General features: G+C 50.9%; 1 protein-coding gene across 1 annotated transcript; it reads right to left on the bottom strand.

Moving 5' to 3' along the window:
* Nucleotides 1–1,586: 1,586 nt before the first annotated feature.
* On the bottom strand, nucleotides 1,587–9,018 carry LRRC43 (leucine rich repeat containing 43). Its single transcript, XM_059827867.1, has 12 exons — nucleotides 8,923–9,018; nucleotides 8,555–8,830; nucleotides 8,163–8,273; nucleotides 7,885–8,024; nucleotides 7,057–7,295; nucleotides 6,120–6,298; nucleotides 5,610–5,733; nucleotides 5,364–5,503; nucleotides 5,114–5,203; nucleotides 4,603–4,824; nucleotides 4,002–4,089; nucleotides 1,587–1,747 (listed from the first exon to the last, which is right to left on the bottom strand). The coding sequence occupies exons 1-12, from the start codon at nucleotides 9,016–9,018 to the stop codon at nucleotides 1,587–1,589; spliced, it is 1,866 nt and encodes a 621-aa protein (XP_059683850.1).
* Between the last annotated feature and the right edge of the window lie 10,539 nt (nucleotides 9,019–19,557).

The raw sequence follows: 19,557 nt of genomic DNA, 5'->3' as shown, positions 1-19,557 counted from the left end.
CCCGTCTACTGACACGTCCCACTCGCCTACCGCCCTCCCACGCCCGCGCTCCCGCAGGGACGGAGCGCACGACGCAGCCCGGGGAGCCGACGGGACGGCTCCCGGCGTTTCCCCTCGCGGTTGTTTCTTGGGTCCCGCCAGGACCGGGCGCTGCCGCCGAGGACGGGAGCGCACCGCCGGGCGCGGCGGCGGCCGCTCGCCCCGGGAGCGCTCGGGGGCCCGCGGGGAGCCGCACCGCACCGGCCCGGGGCGCGCAGGGCGGGCTCGGAGCCCGGCGATCCACGGTGCCCCCCCGGCGCGGTGCAAAACCCCCCGCCCCGCGCTGCGGAGCCGCCGCTGAGACCTACCGGGAGCCGCCACCGCCCCCGCTCCCCTGCGCGCCGCCGCCACGCGCCGCCGAGGAGCCCCGCCCCGCCCCGCCCCGCCCCGCCCCGCCAGCCCCGGGCCGCCCGCGGGGGCTTGCACCGGGTACTGCCCCCTCCGCATTGCACACCCCACCCTGCACCACGGACCGGCGAGCACCCCACACTGCACACCCCACACTGCACATTGCACACCCCACCGTGCACACTGCACACCCCACACTGCACACCCCACACTGCACATTGCACACCCCACTGTGCACACTGCACACCCCACACTGCATATTGCACACTGCATATTGCACACCCCACCCCACACACCCCATCGTGCACACTGCACACCCCACACCCCACACTGCACACCCCACACCGCACACCCCACACCGCACACCCCACACTGCACATTGCACACCCCACCGTGCACACTGCACACCCCACACTGCATATTGCACACCCCACACTGCACACCCCACACTGCATATTGCACACACTGCATATTGCACACCCCACACCGCACACCCCACACCGCACACCCCACACTGCATATTGCACACTGCATATTGCACACTGCATATTGCACACCCCACACTGCACAACCCACACTGCATATTGCACACCCCACACTGCACACTGTACACCCCACCGTGCACACTGCACACCCCACACCCCACCATGCACATTGCACACCCCACACTGCATATTGCACACCCCACCCTGCACCACGCACCAGCGAGCACCCCACACTGCACACCCCACACTGCACACCCCACACCCCGCTGTGCACACTGCACACCCCACCGTACACACTGCACACCTCACACCGCACACCCCACCATGCACATTGCACACCCCACACTGCACACCCCACGCCCCACCATGCACACTGCACACCCCACACTGCAGATCCCACCATGCACATTGCACACCCCACACTGCGTATTGCACACCCCACATCCCACACTGCACACCCCACACTGAACATTGCACACCCTACACTGCACACCCCACACTGCACATTGCACACCCCACACCCCACCCTGTACACCCCACACTGCACACCCCACACCAGCCCCGGCACGCTGCAGCTCCTGCAGAAGCTCAGCAGCAGCCCCAGACAACCACAAGCCCCGTAGCATCTCCCAGCTCCGGCGATTCAGCTGAACCAGAATCCACGCAGCGTCCCCATGGGTTTTATTTCCCACTCACTCTTTTGCTATGGACGCATTACTGAGTCTTCCCCACTGCCATGGCCACGCTCTCCTGGCTCTGGGTACCGGCTGCTGAGGGCCACCGAAGCAACTGCATCTGGAATTGAACCGTCAGGGACACCGGCTGGAGCCCTCCACCTTCCTCCAGTTCAGCAGAGTCTTTGTTTTTTCTTTTTCCTGGGGAAAGAAGTAAATCTGTCACTGTCTTTACAGAGTAAATCACCCTAAAAGCAGCAGTGCGCAGGGGGGGAATGCCCACTGCGTTAGCACTGACTTCCGCAACTTGAGGGAAAATCTATTTGAATATGACTTTGGGTAAGAAGCCCAAAAAGCATCTTGAGGCAGACAATCGATCTGGGTGCAGTTTTGCTTTTTGTTGTTAAAGTCCTCTGTAATTCCTAGGAAAAAAGAAAGATGCAGAAATAGATCATTTCAAGGATCCTGGAAAATGAAGTGCGGGGTAAAATGAGACCTACGTGAGACTACTTCCGAAGACATCCTTCAACGTCTAGGCAAATTGCTTGCTCGAGACAAAGCTTGCTGCCTTTCCTCTTTGAGCCATCTGGAAGGGATCCCAATTCCTCTGAGAGGACTTATTATTTGTGTGCATTTGCTGACTGCAGGATGCAAATCGGCCTCAGCGCCTGGCTGTGAGAGTGCGGGTCCCTACGCAGCCTGGCTGGACGCAGGGCTGCAGCAGAGCGAGGGCTGGGAGCCCATCCCCGGTGCCTCGGGGCACGGCCACCACCGCACCTCCGCGGTGGACGCAGGTGACGAGCAGGTGCCAAACGACCAGGGTGCGATTTGGTGACTCGCGGAGCAGCCAGGGCTTGCGGACACGGCGCTCCAGCAGCCCACTGCCCCCCTGCCACGTCTGCCACCCCGGCCACAATCGGGGTGTACTTGCGTCATGAGTCACAGTGGCACGCGCGGCCACAGGACGCTGCCGGCGCTGGGTGTAGCGAGCTGTGAGGGCAGCTGATTTTTAGACGCTATCTTTTTGAAATACGCACTCAGTGGCCTTGCTGTGCAGCCGGCCAGCCTCCGCCCGCACAGACATAAGGGGACACCAAATTAAGCATGAGTCTCTAACCATTCTGGGTTTCCTGTATCAGCGGCGGCTTTCCGTGCACCCAACGCCATCTCCGGCCACACAACCCGCTGCAGGCAGGGTTCATTCTCGCTCAAGCTGAAGGGAAGATGTCCTGCATGCACACTGACCACAGGCACTGGGGTGGAAAGGAAGTAAAAAGCACCACCGCAAAACTTCAGCTGTTTGACAGCAGCCCCCTGCTTCAGCAGCAGTCTGAGCATATATTGCAAATGCACATCTTCTTGTGGGGAACAGTAATTCAAGGAGCTTTTTCTTCTTTTCAGGTAGCTGGGAAAGCTGTCGTGCAGATGCAGCCTAGGACTGCAGGGCTCGCAGATCCCCCAAGACGGGGACCTCGCTGTGGGCGACGGGGCACGGAAAAGCAGCCTGGAGCTCTTGGGGAAGAGGGTTAATTGCACTCTTATATTAGCGACTAAATGTGATGCCAGAGAGGGGACAGGAGGCTCCTTTGGTAGCGCCGAGCAGTGCTGGGGAGGCCTAACCTGCTCCGTGCTCTCCTTGACCCATGAGCAGCTTTTCAGCGTCGCTCTGCCACCCCTTCCCTCTCCCGCTTCCTCCTGCTGTTGCATTACCCCTCTGATGTGCTGGCACTGCTGTTTTTGTAGTCAAAACAAGACTGCTGTAAAAATAACCTGCAAGAGGTAGGGTGAGGTTTGTCGCCAGCAGTTTGAGCAACGCTGCTGGCTGAGCAGACTGAGAGCTCTGCGCTGGGGAGGTGGGGGACACTTGTCAGGGGTCGGGGTGGTCTCTTCATGGGTGACAGCAGAGCTGGGTCTGTTCCCGGCCCCGCCATGGTCTGGCTGCGGCACCTGGGGCTCTCTGTGCATCTCATCTCTAAACCAGAAAGAACAATAATCCCCTCTGCATAGTGCTTTGAGATGTGAGTTGGAAATGGATGAGGATCTTATTATGCATCCCAGACAGCACTCCCCTCAGCTGCCCGCGCCGGCCCACGCCACCGGCCACATTTGGCAGCCGACACAGCGGGCAGCACATCTCTCACCCAAAAATCTGCTTTGCCTTTCTCCCCTGGCACGCAGAGCTGGTGGGTGTGCGCTGCTCCCAGGACAGCCGGCAGCCCACCCTCGGTGCTTCTTCAGACACCAATTCAACAAGGTGTCCGGGGCGTGTGGCTAACCCCACAGCCCCCGCAGTCAATAGACGTATTCACAGCCTGAAGCTCAGGATGTGAGTAAGCGCCCTGCTCGGCAGAGCTGGCAGGGTGGCGGGGACCTGCGGCTGCCTCCCAGCCGGGCACCGCTGCTGTTTGCTCTCGCACATGCCACCCTCCGCCCAGCCAGTTCCAGTCCCCGTCACCTTTGGCAGACGCTGTGGTTTTCCAGCTGGCCTGACCTTCTCTCTCTGCTTTTGGTTTCTTGCTCTTGTCTTTGCCTTTTTTCCAGTTCTGTGGAGAGAGATGTTTCCATAGTTAGGCTGTGTTGAAATTCACTGCCTGCATTCAGTCCTGTGACAGCTATCGCCATCTGGGTTCTGCCACCGGGATTTAAAGGGCAAAGGAAAGGGATGGGGGAAGCAGGAGCGCAGCAGACAGGCTTCTGGGAGAAGAGAATCCAGGAAATAATAAAAAGTATCAGTACAGCCGGTGCGTGTTGCCATGCTGAGAAAGAGAAAGAGCATCAGAGGAAGCATTAAGTGGTTGCTTTCATATTCTCAAATGGAAACATAAACTCATGTGTTTTCCTAGGCCCATTAAAAGTAGCGGTGCTTATTGCTAATATCAACATTAAATAACGATACCAGCAGCGATGGATGGTGCTTAGGGAGGATTATTTCAGCCCCATTACATGGAGAGAACTGAGGGATGGACAGGAGGGATACCTGGGCCAGCTGCAGGGCAGGATATGCTGAACCCCTGCCTGCAGCGCTGCCCGTCCTTGGCAGCCCTGCCCCGGGACACGCTCCTTACCTTCTCCTCCAGACTTGGCGGCTGCAGCGGCTGCTCAGTGATCAGGATCCCAAAGTCACACAGAGTTGCCACCAGGTCCTCAGTGGCAAGCAGGGTCTCCAGGGTCACCCTCCCGGTGCCCAGGGTCCTCCGAATGGGAGGGTCACTGCGGAGTTCACATGGCTTCTCCTTCTTCTTCTTTTTCTTGTTCTGCTTTTCCCTGGGCACAGGAACCTGCAGGGCACCAGCACGGGGACAGGCCTCAGCAGAGGGCTGGGGTCCCTTTATCAGACAGCAAGCAAAGCCAACCTAGCCCCTTGCCCACCACTGCGTCCTGACCAAGATGTGCGTAAAACAGCTGCCGCCTTCCTCCCATAGCAAGGGGGGACTTCGGCGAGAGGTCTGGGTTGGAGCAGAGAGTCTCTGACACACCAAACTGGCCCAGGAGAAGGACCCTTGTTCCCCCATCGTTGTTTTTGCAGCTCGGATGTTATTTGGACATTGTTCTCTCCCAGCACCCTACCTTAGCACCATCCTTCTGCAGCCCCCGTCTTGCCTTCCCCTTCATGACTGTGTTTTCTTCTGGATCAGCATCGACAGGCCACGAGAGCACCTGCCAGGAGAGAGGAGCTGGCGCTGCAGGGGCTGGGATGCCCAAGAACCCTGTCCCAGGGTCAGCGCCATCCTGGGCTGCCTCCCAGACGGAACACAATACCACTGCTGGGCCTCCCAGCAGCTCTTTCCCCTTTCACCCAGCGCTGCCGCATGCTCACCTTCTCCTCCACGACCGAGACAATGGTTCCAGCCGCCAGGTAGGACTTCAGCCCCACTAAGTCCTTGGCAGTGTGCTCCTTCCTGTAGCTGCAGTCGATGGTGTCTGCCCAGGGCTTTCCAGGGGTGACAAACACCTTTGCTGTGCAGGGACACAAAAAAGCTCTGAGAAGAGACCTCTCCTTCCCGAGGACAGGAAGGGCCCCGGGGACATGACCGGTGTCAATTAATTTGTAATTCCTCATTACCAGAGTGGGCCTGGGGCTCCTCGGTGGCTGCAGGCTCCTGCTGACCCTTTGATTCTCCTGCGTCGTTAGCAGAGCTGTCCACATCCAGCGTGGCCGCCACAGGACTCTGATGGATTTTGGTTACCTGGAACAGAGAGGGATCTCCTGGCAGGGTATGTCTGGTTGTATTTGCAGGACCAGGGGACAGAGCTGCCCCCAAAATCCCACTCCCCAGACCACCCTCGTCGTTGGAGGGGGCAGCAGTGCTGGAGAAGGTGTCTGCTGCTGGAGGGGGGCTGTAAATGCACTCCCACCTGCAGAGCAGCACTGGGCTCCCTGAGAGGGACAGGGAACGTGGGCAGCAGGGACTTGTCATGCCAGATGTGGCCATGCGTGGATTCGGTCCCCAGCACCGCTACTGCCCACACCAGGTCCATTACTAACGGCCTCACTCCACAGCCCGGAGGTGAAGTCCCCCTTGCTCTGACCTGCCACTGCCTGTTGCTTTCAGGAGCTCAGTTAAGCACAAACCTCAGTGCTGCTACCGTCCTCGATCTCCTCTCCCTCTGCAAACTCGTAAGTCACACAGTAGCTGTAGGTGATCACGGGGGCCTCGGAACCAGCCTCCAGCTGCTGACGAGCGCTGGGGTCAGGGACTCCCTTGATTTCCCCAATGCTCACAACCACTCGTGCTTCACTCCTGATCAGCTCTGAAAGGAAGACGATCTTGCTGTGAAGCTGCAGTGTGCTCCTTCCAGAGCGAGGAAGGTACAGAGCAAGCAGAAGCCTCCCGGACATCGTGTCCCACCACCGGGCATCCCTCCCTGCCACCCTGTGCTGACGCTGTGACAAGTCACTGCCACATGGGGTCACCCCAAAGCCACGCAAACGTCTCCTGGCGTGGTTGCTTCGCTTCCCTGGGTAACGTTTCAGACTCCAAAGAACACATCCAGCGCATAAACTCATTGAGTAGGGGCCACCAAGAGGGGCTTCCCACCCCCGGGTGTCCCCAGGCCTCTGCTCTCGTCCCAGTCAGGGATGTTCCACACTGCACAAGTGGCATCGCTTCGGGCTGACAGCGCAGCATCTTTCCCAGTGGAGATGTTCCTCTTTCAGCAGCTCAAGAGGGAAACGCACGGTCTGAAACCAAATGGTGTCTAGGAAGCAAAGACGGGGGCAGGCCATGACACCGAGGCAGTGCTAGGACTATGTTGTTCTTGCAATCTTTGACCTGACTAAGGCTAAAACTACCTCAGTTGTAATTACACTGCTGCAGGGTCCTCTACCTGCCTCCCGACTTGTACCATGGGGGTGAAAAGGCTCAGGGAAAGATCTCCATTTGAGGAGAGGCAAGAAGGAAGTAAATACTGGATCCAGAGTTTGCCCTGAGGACTCCTAGCTCAACCACGATGAAAACAGCTCCCGAATCACAGGGTCGGCACGGACAGGTTCAAAGGCAAAGGCTCACCTGGCTGCCTCGCCAAACTGTGGAACTGGTGCCTCTCATCAGGCCCTATGTGGATGTCATCGAGGACGGAGAGCTTGGGCAGGCTGTCCACGACGAAGCCTCTGTAAGTGGGAACGAGAGCCAGTGGGTTCCCTTGGAGCACCAGGACACGGAGCTTCTGCAGACTGGACAGTTGGGAGACCAGCCCCAGCAGATCTGTGAAATTGTTAAAGCTCAGGTCAAGGGAGACAAGATTTGGCCTAAGGAGAGAACCCAGAGAAGAAGGTTAGGCAAACAGCATCCATCTGAGGATAGAGAGCTACTGCCCTAGGTGAAAAAAAGAAACAAAACTTGTGTTTCCCATGTACAAACTGGGTCAAACTGGGGAATCCAATGGTACAATCTCAAGAGGCCAATTCCAAATTCCTCAGCCATATGGTCCATTGCTAGTCTTTCCCACAACTCAAAATCATGTTCCTTTAGCATCCATCAACCACCCCACTGCATCATTCGGTAACGCAGCCTAAGCTTTAGATCCTTCCCAGGGCAGACTCCCAGCAGGGGCTTTGGGAAGAGTATGGAAAAAAGAAGCTGCCCAGGGATACGGGAACTGCGGTGGGCAGGGTGTCAAGGCAGTTCCCCAGGTGATCTCCCCATTCCACACCTTGACCAAGACACTCTAAGCATGAGACAGAAGACAGTGAACAGAGACAGAGCGCTCTGCACGGGTGTTGGACACAGAGCAAAGGAACAACTCTGCTGAAGGGCTGTAATTTCCTAACATGGGCCACCTGGATGGCGTGAGGCCCACCTCCCTTTCAGGAGCGCACATTCGGCCTGCAGCATTACCAGAAGTCCGCAGTGAGGTACTTGTCCTGCGAAGGGCCGCACAGCCTGTTGTATCCCAGCCCCAAGTGCTGCAGCTCCGGAGGAGGCTGAGTGCACAGGTCCTGCAGATCAGCCACAGCGTTGCAGCAGAGCTCCAGGACCTGCCCGGGACAGACGGAACAACAAACACCCTTTGCAATGAGCCGTTGCTGCCACTCCTTCGAGCTGCTCAGCTCGTGCTGCATTCCCAGATGGGACCTCCTTCCCCGTCCTGCTGTCGCAAGGCACCGCTCACTCACCTTCAGCGTCCAGGGCAGGTTGGCTGAGGTTATCCTGCTGATCCGGTTGGCGCTGAGGATGAGCTCCTCCAGCTGCTGTAACTGCAACAGACCCTCATCGACCTCCTCCACCTGCAAAGAGAGAGGTTTGGCCAACGTGTCCCTAAGCCACCTCATGGTCAAGGTGATGTGGACACGTAGTGTTGATCCATGCGACATACGTGTAACACGGATTAGTGCAACGCGCTGGGTGGTTGGGCCAGCAGCTCTACCCCGACTGCAGTACTGGCATCTGGGAAAACCCTGGGATGCGGAAGGTGTCCTTCTCCCAGGATGTTTTCCCTCCCAACAGGAAGATGTGGTTTCGTGGACTGGAGATGGGTAGCTTTACAGGCACTAGCAGCTGCACTTACCCCCTTGCCGACGATCCGCAGGGACCGGAGGACCTGGAAAACGTTGGAGCCGCGGACGAGCTCGGGTGCCAGCACGGCCATTTCCCGCAGGTGCTGGTCTTGGGGGCTGCTGTCCGGCGGCAGGGCCCAGGGGCTGTGCCAGTCACTCAGCAGCTCCATCAGCGCCTCGGGGCTCTCCTCGCCCAGCAGCATGGCTTCCTCCTGCCCAGCTGGGTCTGCCCTCAGCCCCGGCCGGCCTCTGCGGGGGCTCACGCGTGCATCGAAACGGGACTTGTTCTGCAGAGAGGGAAGAGAGGAGAGGCAGCGACAGCCTTGCAGACCACATACCCCCTGCCACGACCCATGGCTGGGTCCCCTCGTCCCCCTACCCAGCTGCCGAGGCCGCAGGGGAAATCCTGCAGACCCAGGCGCCGAAGGTGCTCCTGAAAAGCAGCTGAGAGGCTGCAGCAGCCGGGTGCTGCCATACAGCCCCAGCCCGGCAGGGAAATCCCTGGCTCCATGGCATGCGTCCCTGTCGCTAGGAGATGGCAGGGACATCCCTGGCTCCATGGCATGCATCCCTGTTGCTAGGAGATGGCAGGGACGCGAATGCGCTGGGGACCGGGGACCAAGCTCCGCAAGCGGGGCCGCGGAGCAAGCCTGGGACGGCACCAAGCTCCCCAGGCTGGGAATAAACCCCTGGTTCTCTGGTTCTTCCCCTGGGCTCTGGGGGCTGCTCCCCACCAGGGAAAGAGCGGACGGCCTCGTGCAGCATTTGCAGGGTGCGGTGTCAGCCCTGTCCGCTGGCTAAGGACCTGTGGCATGGCATTTGCCATTTCACTTATCTACATCCTGAGTGTCACTCAAGTTTCGGGGAGGAAGCAGTCAGGTTCTCAGCTAGCTGTGAAAGCGCTGCTATTCACTTGTATGGAGGGCGCCGCTGCCATAGCAGCGCAAGGCCATCGGAAAACAAAGTTCACAGTTAAAAATACCGGCTCCTACACTTGGAAAAAGTAGACGAGCCCCAGGAACAAATGCCACAGCTCTGTCTTAGGTCAGATTCAGGCCTCCGTGCTCTGAGGTTTATTTGCTTTTTCCAGCGATAGGTGTTGAGGCAATGGCTACAAATTCCATTTTAGGGAGCCTACAGAGCAGCCTGTGTCAGCAAAACTTAACCAAATGAATTGCAGATGCTCTGCAGCATCTGGTGGTTGCGTGGTGGAAAGCTGAACTTCCACTCGGGCTGGGTTTTACAGGACGGATGCTGATCTGCTCCCTTATCAGCTCAGCAGCTTATCACAGCTGTGTACAGATAGGAAAGGATGTGCATAGCATGCACATGACGAGAGATAATGGTATGCCATGGAGTGGAATAACCAGGCAAACTGCTATCCTCAGCTCAGTAGAAAATGAAGTCAGATCTTCTAAAAATCATTGAAAAAGCATTACATGGTTGAATCGTGTTTTGTAGCCAAGCCGTAAGAACAATGCTTCTCTTATTTGTACCAGTGTTACAAATAACCGGGCCCCATTGCCATTGGTGCCGCATGAAGAGGTGTTCCCTGGTCTCGGAGGAAGACCGGCTGCGATTCCTTGTCTGTCCTCCCTGGCTGTACCCGTCTGGGGCAGCTGGAAGGGGACTGGCAGTGCCCGATGCCCCATGGTCTCTTGTATATGCCAGCTCACCCACATCTTGCAATGCAGCTGCACCTCTCTGCTTTTTTGGTGCTTCCAAACAAGCAACCCTCCACAATCACCCTTCTACCTGAAAGGAGCCATCTGTACCCGTCATTGCCTTTGTAGGGATGTTCCTAAAGAACACCCAGCACAAAGAAACATCTCTCTCTCTCTCTTTCCGTTTCACCCCCAAATAATAATAAAAACCTCAAATAAAGAAAGTGTCTGCCAGAACTGTCCTTTTCTGGTTCTTCTCCAGCACTCTGCTATGCTCTCTGCTGCCTCACGCCACAGGCCATGACAACTCATTCTCTTTCTTTGCATTATTTAGCACCTGGGAACATGGGTTGTGGAAGAAGAAATGCATCCCTATGGGATGGCTGCATCCCTCTGCTTGGCTGTCCGAGGCTCCCTCGCAGCACATGGCAGAACTACATTCAGTTTGTGAATCTTCATTATAGGGGCTTCAAGCAAACAACTGAGGCCTGAAGTTACAGGCTGGTGGGACCTGAGTGCACCATGGTAGAGGGGAAACGTCCGTTCCCATTTCAAGCCTTAGGAATCAATTCAGCCCAGAGAACAGTTCTTGTACCAGTCGCAGGCACTTCAGAGGAGTTCACGTGCACACCAAGCTTTTTATTTTCAGAGACCGATTATTTCACACGGAAAACAGATCTGATTATTTTGACACCAAGCTTTTGTTCCTTGAAAGTTTTCTGTTGACTTGACACTCATTCAGGTTTGAATCTACGATTACCTTCCAGGCATATCTTTTATCACAGAGGTGGGAAGCACAAGTGTGTATGTGTCACTTTGTGTTTTCACAATGGTACGTTCACAGGGGTTTCCTCTGCCCTCCTTTCTGTTATAAACTATCAGTAGTTCTGCAGGTCCTCTTCCAATCACAGCCTCACACTTGTAAATCCTAGGAATGATTTTTCTGTTTTGCTGTGTATGAGAATTTCCTGCTGTTAGTTAATGGAAACAGAAAATAGCCTCAGGGGAGTTAGAGAGAAGGGTGACAGAGATGGGGAGGTGGAATCCTCGACATCCTCTGCTGGGTTACATAAGGACGTCACGCCTCAGGGACAGGGTCTCACAGATATCCAGCAAAAGGATATAATATGTTGACCTGGAGGCCTGACCTGCCTTGCACACAAGCCCTCATGGCTTTTTCACTCCCTGCGTTAGCCCACTCTTACACTGAACCTGCAGGAGAAAGTTGCTGGCTTTGGGCACCAATAATACGCTTGCACGCTCCAAGCGTGTTTTTTAAAAAAACAACAGAGCTTATGTTGTAAATCCTACACCTTGGAGAGACCAAGGATTTAGATGGGATGGCTAAGCCAAGTGTCCTGAACTCCTAGTCAAATAGATGATTCGGGACACCATCTGTGTGAAGTTTGAAACTGCATCTAGATCACTATCAGTGAAGACGCATTTGAACCAACTTTTGATGTAATCTTTCAAAAAAGAAAAAAACCCCAAACTATCACCCACAAAAAAAAAAACAAAAAAAACCCACCCATGGAGGAGCCACTGACGCAAAACTCCACAGTACTTAAATGCAGCTTGGCTGTCCACATCTACAGCACTCCAGGCAACAAGCAGCTTGAACACCAAAATCCAGCTAGCTTTCGGCCACGTCAGCTGCTCTCCAAGCCCACCATGAAACGCCGAGCAGGTGGGTGCGACTTAACCTCACTACGCGTTGAAAGGTTGCATTGGTTGATGTTCATCGCTGGCTCAGCCACTTAACGCTTTAGAAATGTAGCACGCTGCACAAAACCAGGAAGTTTTGCAAAAATGATGTAGAGGCTTGAGACTAATCAATGTATTTTTTTTTTTTTCTTTCCCCTCTTTATTTGAATGCAGAGCTTAACGGGTTTGCAATCTTCCTCTTCTGTTCACTGGTTCCTTTGGGCTCCTTGGCACCAACCACCTCAGAAGGAAGCCAATCTACTACAGGACAGAGACAGAAGCATTTTACTACCCGAATAAAGCCCTTAGCGTCAGTGATAGAAAAACAAGCAACTACCTTGTTTAAAAACTATGTAAGTGTACTATTTTGCATTTGCTGTGTCTATGTCTGTGGAGGAATCTCTTGAATTATTATAAAAACACTAGAAAGACTATCAGAAAAGAAGTATTTGGGTTAGAACCTAAAATAGTCTCTTCTCTGTATTCCATACAAGAAGGAAAGCATTTACATTGCGCTATTTTAGGGCAGAGCTGGAGCAACGTCTAGGACAGCTGGGGAAAGCTTGGGCAACTTCCCCCCCAGCTAATGGCTAGCTGTGGTCTTCCAGACTAAATGCACTGGTCCTTCTCGGTCTCCTGAGTCACAGTAGGCTCAAAGCAGGCATCTTTTTGGATGGAACTGGTCAGATCACTTGAGACATGGAGAGAATTGCCTTGCTCTGCGGTCTGATCCTAGTACTAGAGCAGTCAGGAGCTCTTCCACCAAAAATCCTGCTCAGCCCATCCTTTCCTTGGAGATGGTAAAATGTGCACTGAACCCAAGTGTCAATGCTTCAGATAAATTTCAATTTCTGGGAACATGTTCCCAAGAGTACATTGATAAAAATCAATGTAAACGTTTCCCCTGAATTCATTCTTGAAGTCAAAACCATGTCTGCTGAAACAGATGAAAATATGCTCAGGTCAAAGCAAATCTCTTGCATGAGTAAATTTTGCCCGTATGCAAAGAAAAAAAAAAAAAAGACTTAGAAAAGCTGAAAAGAAAACCAAGCAGGCTATTAAGATAGAAAGTACTGCACAGTCATAGCCACAGATAGTGTGCAATACCTACTCGATAAAAGGAGTGTAGGTGTTAATACAGCTATTGAACAACAACAAAAAACCACCAAGCATACACAAACTGAAAGATAGGTGTGTACGTGCCTAGACATTCAAATGTGAAGCAACTACCGGGAAAGATGTAAACTAAAAAGATTAATAATTTCTCCCTCCTCTTCCTCCCCTACAGAACGTGTGTAGCCCTGTAACACCCAAAATTAGGAGCTGGCTAACTGCTGACCGCCGAGCCACAGACATGGTGAAGAAAATACCTGAATGCCCAGCTTTTGACGCAGATTGCTGCATTTTCCACGTTATTTACAACATTTTGCGAGACATGAGAAGCGATATAGAATTAATCTGCGGTAAGAATTTGACTCGGTTTGTCAATGCAAATATCAATCAGCTAAATGTGACATTGAGCGAACGAGCTGCACTTTACACCTGCAAGAAGAAGGACCTTCTGGATCATAGCCAGGTCCAGAGGATGAAAACAGCAGAGAAGAAAATGTACATCTGGCAGGTTTTACAGAAATATGAACAACTCATGCAAAATACAACAAAAATATACTCTTCAGCAGAAATGTAATATGCCAGTATGAAAAAATAACTTTAAGATACTACAGACTTGGCTAAATGTGTCCTATCAGTAGTTATGTGACCAGTTTGATGCCAGGAACAACATTGATAATGTACTTGCTATTCTATGTATTATAACTATATAGTCTAGTTTAATTTAATACTTAAAGGATTAATATCTTAAGTTATTGATTGTATTTATTATAAAACTATTTATACTGTTTTATTTGCAACAACCTATAAAAAGGATGGACTAATGTAAGTCAGAGTGATTTAATTAATCAATCATGACATAAATAAGCAAACAGGAAAGCATGATTTCAGTAATTTTAATGTTATTTATATTTTTATCTTGCAATTATTTTTCGAAAGAAAAGTTGATTGTCAATAGACTGATTTTGTACTTCTCTCTCTGCTAGTGAATGGTATTTATGAATTTATATAATCATCTATTTTTGTAAATTTATTTAAGCAATTATATAGTTTATAGATATTTATTCAATTTTTAACTTTTGTATTTTAATACTGAAAGGGATGAATGATAGATTTGCTACTTAGTAGGTGAATCGTTTTACTAATTTTCTTTCATTGTATTTGGATGGAACCTGGAATTTAATTAAAATGAGATTAAATAAAACTAATATTGCTGGATTCTCTTTTACTGTATCATTCTTTTTTACAGTATTTTTTGCACTGAAAACCTAGTGTTTTATTAAACAGCAAATTGAACTAGTTGTTTCTGGTCCTTATGTTGAAGATATTAGAAACAGCACAATATCCTCCTTTCCCATCCATTTTTATTCATAGACATGATGCAGTTTTGTTTCTTAACTTCCTAACTGGTTTCTCGTTTGGATGCACCAGTGGGTAAATTGTTTTCTCATCAGCCCCCACTTCTGAAGGCTGAATTATTGCAGCTTCTGCAACACAGCTCCAGAGTCTGGTTTAGATTTACCAGTTCTCATGGTTCACGGCCAGCACCAGCTCTGCCGGAAACGTGCCGGATTAGCTCAGCACAACCACCGCACCGAAACGTGGCTGAGCTCATTACTGCTCCTGGAGCAAAGACACTCAAACGGTCTAGGAGCAATAAGACTTGTCATAGACTTGTTTTTCCTTTATTTCACATCAACTCCTGATTATCCCAAATAACAGGAAGGTTAATAATAATAGAATTATTTTAGTCTAAATTACCACACAAAGTTCAAGCCAGTCTAAGCATTAGAATCTTTTCCAAAATTAACAGTATTTATCTATTAAAAAAAAGGCAGTTTCAAAAATTAACATTATTTATCTATATTAAAAAAAAAAAATTTTACTTGAAATGCCCACTTAAAACACAAGTAAAGGATTAGTCCTCTTTCTGCTGCCATCCCCTGTGTTCATTGATGGTGGTCCATACCAGCACACAGCCCTGTGCAGGGTTGACTTTGCTCGGGAGTACTCAGATTTGTGCTCTGAATGTCCAGGGAATTGCAGCTGGATTGAGCCCCTGCGTCCCAGCGGCACCAGAGCTCCTTCTCTGCGAGGCTGTGAAAAGCCCCAACAGGAGCTGGAGTGAGGGATTTTGGTCTCCTCCATCCTCCTTTCAAATCCTCTCAATGCAAAATACGCCAGCGCCCAACTCACCACTCTGCTGAGGTGGTTCTTCAAGGTGGTGCCATCCGTGCTGATGCAGCTGTAGGTCTTCTTCCTCCCATTGCTGGAGAACTGGCCCTGTTCTGCCCGGAATTCTCCAGGAAAAGTGGTTTCTTGACATCAGCTGAGTCACTGCCAGTCCCCAAAAAGCACCGGTCTGGGGAGGTCCTAGGAAAGTATTCTAGTTTCCCAAGAGGAACAGAGGGACCAAGCTCCTTGCTGGAGCCAGTGGAAGAATTTCTCTCAAATGGGACCAGTTTCAGACACCGCTATGGAGATGTCATGTAGTGGTGACAGACAGAAGGATGCGGGCAGATCTGAGACCGTTAACCTGGTTTCTCGTCTTAACACAAAGCGCAGCTGTGTCTTTGTTAGTGCCATACTGGCACACCTTGAATTCAAAGAATGCTTTAATAAATCACCTCTGACCCGTGTGAGCTTCGTGCAAGCATGGCGAGTCCAAAGGTGGGTATTTGCTCATGATGTCTTCTGCATCAGAAAGGCACCTGCCAGTCCTGGAAGTCTCAGTGCTAACCCCCGTGAGCAGCAGAGACACACTGGTGGCTGGGGCACTCTCTCAAATTACTCTGCTTAGTTCCAGGTCTACCAATTTTTCCAGGGTCCAAAAGGTGCAATTCCAACCTCATATCCTTAATTTTTAATAGAGAAAGAAGAGTGAATGCAAAAGGATCACTGACTGGGGACGTGCTTATGCCCAAGGCAGAAGCAACATATGCTGACCTTATCAGGTAGGGTCAGCAAACCACTACAAGAAGGAAGACATTTACATCCTGAGGGCTTAGACATCACCGTTTCCAATGGTTGACACAAACCACTTAAACTTTGCTGAACCAGAGGATTATACAGGGCCACTCCCTGCGGTTTCCTCTCTCAAGCACATCTTTTCGTTCACCTTCTGAATATGAAAATAGCTAAATGAAAGGGTTTTCCTTGAAAAAGGAAACAGATTTCCTCAGAAGCTTGAACAAGATGTTAAAGTGAGTCAAGATGGTCCGTCCCAATTCATGTCATGGGAAGAGCAACCTGAAAAAGAAAAGAGTTGTTCTTCCCCACAGGGGCACAAAATTGTACTGCCAGCCCTGCACAGACTCCGCTCACCTCAAGAGTCTGAGCTCACACACATGGGATGCACGCTTGAAACAGGGAGATACAAGCTTATACAAAACTGTGGCAAGCCGCTGTTCTCCTCGCGTGTGCTTGAAAGAGAACGGTGCTTTGCCACAAGTGTTTTGGATGCAGCAAGGCAGATAGGTTGGCTGATACCAGAACATCAGACTTCAAAGGGCTGAGGTCAGGACGTGATGACCAGCACCTCACTGAGGAGTCAGAATGAGAGTGTAAGTGCATGCCTAGGTAAGTGAGACAGAAAGAGCAAGTGCAGATAGTCTGATGCACAAAGTGGCACAACTGTACCACTAAAGCACTTCTGACACCTGCATGATGCTCATTTCTGCGAGCTTGTAGAGCAAACAGCCACTGATGTTGTCAGACAGTTTATTTAGGTTCTGCAGACAGCCTATGGATGTGTGGCTGCTCAGGTACTATCCTTTCGTCTATGCTGATACAGGTGGTTCCCTGCCAACCTTGGGCAGATGTAGAGGCTGCTTCTTTGAAAAGCTCTTCCTGCTTCTCTGAGAAGATGGGGCAGCTTCAGAAAAGAGAGGGACATTATACAGGTGAGAGTAACATCTTGGATGACTAAGCTTGGAATGCACAGTAAAGAGAAGTTGTCAGAGCCAACACTAGCCCTAATGCAGAGGTGGTTGTGTGGCTTCCTTTGCAAGAGATTCTTGGGACCTCTGCTGCCCACGCCCGAGGCAGAGTGCTCAAAAGCTCATGCTGAAGCCCAGAGAGTCTCAAAAGATGACTTGAGCATTCACAAAGACTCAGAAAAGTCACTCCCAAGAGGAGAAGGCTGCCAGCCGTGACAGAACAATGCGAGAACTTCTGCAGATCTGTAGCCTTCCTGGTGCGGGATCATCAGGGCTCAGAAAAACCCTCCTCAGCCCTGGAGGGGTGGAAGTTGGGGGATACACCCGAGCCATGTGCTGCATCTCTGCTGTGATAATGACGTGGTCACCAGCAAAGCCTTCTTGACAAGCAGTTCGCCATTTATCCTGATTGAAAATGAAGCCGTTGGCTTTCAAGGCCTATAAGCAATGAACAGTTGAGATGGAGGAGTCACAGATGGGCTTTGTAAGAAGTGTCAAAAGGGCTGGCAGCAGCAGGACTTAGGGACGTGATGAGTCTTACCTTTTGTGGGTTTGTTTCCGTTTTGTGATGGAAAGGCGTTGGGAGTTTGTGATTACACACACCTTGTTCCGAGACAGGAACGTGTTAAACATCTCTCTGGATGACAACAGGGACTCTTCTGTGTTTGCACACAGGGAACTTCCCTGACACCGAACTACTCATTGTCTGCCCACTTCCTGGTGATGAGCACGCTCAGGAGAAAGTCCTCAGGGATAAGAACAGGCACAGAAGAGCTCCTGAGGGTAAATACAGGTTAAAATTAAAAAAAAAAAAACAACTTAAAAATCTAGTGAGCATTGCTTTCCATTCTTTTACATACAAAGAGAGCCCTGAGCTGTTTGCCCACTGACGTGTCAATTCTCTTACAGTAGTGATTTCATTTGGCATAATTTCTACAGAGCAAATGGAGGTCCACTTTTGGCAATGATCAAGGATTAGCAGAATCAGCCACAAAAATAAGCCATTTCAACAACTGTCTTTTGGCACCTCAGCTACAGTTGTACCAGCCTCACTGAAATCATCACAAAATCAGTAGTAAAAAAACAGTGCTCTCCAGCCACAGCTTCCTCCCAGAGAGGTTTGATAGCATCGTTGCAATAACACTAGCATTTGTATTGCTTGGTCGAGAGTGAAGTCAGGCTGAATTGTTGGTTTATCACTGTTTAAATAGCGCTGTTATCTACCGCCTTCTCCTACCAAAAATGCTTTATGTGAGATCAAGCTAGAGATATTTAAAAAATTAAATGCAAACAGAGTTAGAAAACTGCTATACCTTCTCCTAGAACCACAGTGCCTGACTCATCAAAAGTTCTTATAAGCTATATTAAGTCAAAGCCACCAAGCACAAGGATGAGATTAACCAGCATCAACTCTTGTGCAACGATTTTAAAATAAAATCCCTCTTTTCATTCATCTATTACCTTTCATTTCAGCTAGAGCCTCAGTCACCCAATGCTGCTTTCACTAGGCAAAAAAATCCAATATACCAATGAGGCGACAACTGAAGCACAGAGAGCTGAAGTGTCCTACCAGGGAAAAACAAAAATCAGTCATTAAAGCAAAGATGAAATGTTACGTTTCATTTTTTAAATAGACTTAAGCAGCTCAATGCCTAACACTGACATCATTTCCATGGGAATACTGTGTCATCCAACCTCAGTGCTGCTCTGTGGAGTCCACTGTCCAGGCAGTATGTCAGCCAAGAGCCCCAAATCCAAGCCTACAAGAAGATAAGACGATCAGGGCTCAAGGCATTGGTGCAGCCCCCCACAGGCTTAAGACTTTTACCTTTCTTGGGGAAGTACCAGGGCTACCTTTGAATTACCAGCCTGTTAAAAGCAGGTGCAGAAATAAATAGAAGTTTGTCTGCTCAGTTTTGTCAAAAGAGCTCACTCTCCTTGTTATGCTTAATGTAATTAACGACAATAAGGGTCTGATCACTTTAGGAACGCATCAGATCGTCAATATATTTGGACAATTATGTCATGCAAAATGTGAAAGAGCAGGCTCACTGGTTATTTAGGGTGAAGAAACACGCACACTCTGCAGACACCTGGACTTGTAGAGATGGTACTTTAGCCCACCTGTTCATTCCCAGTCTCTAACCCGCTTCACTGAAGGGGAGCAGAGTTGACTACAGAGGGTAATTTTCAATTTTTGCTAATCTGGCTAACACTGACCCTGGTGAGACAGGGAGCAATGCAGCACAGAGCAAATACAGCCTGGTGGCCAATGCATGAGAAAAAGAAATCCCTTGTAGGCTCCAAGTAAGCCCATCAGAGTGAGTTCATTCAGTCAAGAAGGGCCCAAGAGGCACAGAGTTTCTTAAAAGGAGTCCAAGCTTCAGAAGCTCCACAGAGGATATACACCTTGCAATGGGAAAGCCAAACCCACAGATCCCAAAGGGGTAACTTCAGCATTGCTAATAGGGAAATGAGGCCTTGCCACCTTTCAGAGTTGCAAAAAAACCAGCAGGTGCTGGTCCCGGTCCAGGAACAATTCCACTTACCATTTCCCCACATCCAGTTAGAAAATAAAGGCGTTACAACCAATTTCTT

The sequence above is a fragment of the Gavia stellata genome, chromosome 21, assembly GCF_030936135.1.
Source record: "Gavia stellata isolate bGavSte3 chromosome 21, bGavSte3.hap2, whole genome shotgun sequence".
NCBI classification, from domain to species: Eukaryota; Metazoa; Chordata; class Aves; order Gaviiformes; family Gaviidae; genus Gavia; species Gavia stellata.
This window is presented reverse-complemented; position numbering and strand designations above follow the sequence as displayed.

Bases quoted from the DNA above. Each gene is read 5' to 3' on its own strand.
- LRRC43 (XM_059827867.1), bottom strand. From the start codon at position 9,018: ATGGCAGCACCCGGCTGCTGCAGCCTCTCAGCTGCTTTTCAGGAGCAC. The intron at 8,274-8,554 runs GTAAGTGCAGCT...CTCTCTTTGCAG, and splicing joins TGCGGATCGTCGGCAAGGGG to GTGGAGGAGGTCGATGAGGG. The intron at 4,825-5,113 runs GTAGGGTGCTGG...GGTGCCCTGCAG, and splicing joins TGCAGAAGGATGGTGCTAAG to GTTCCTGTGCCCAGGGAAAA.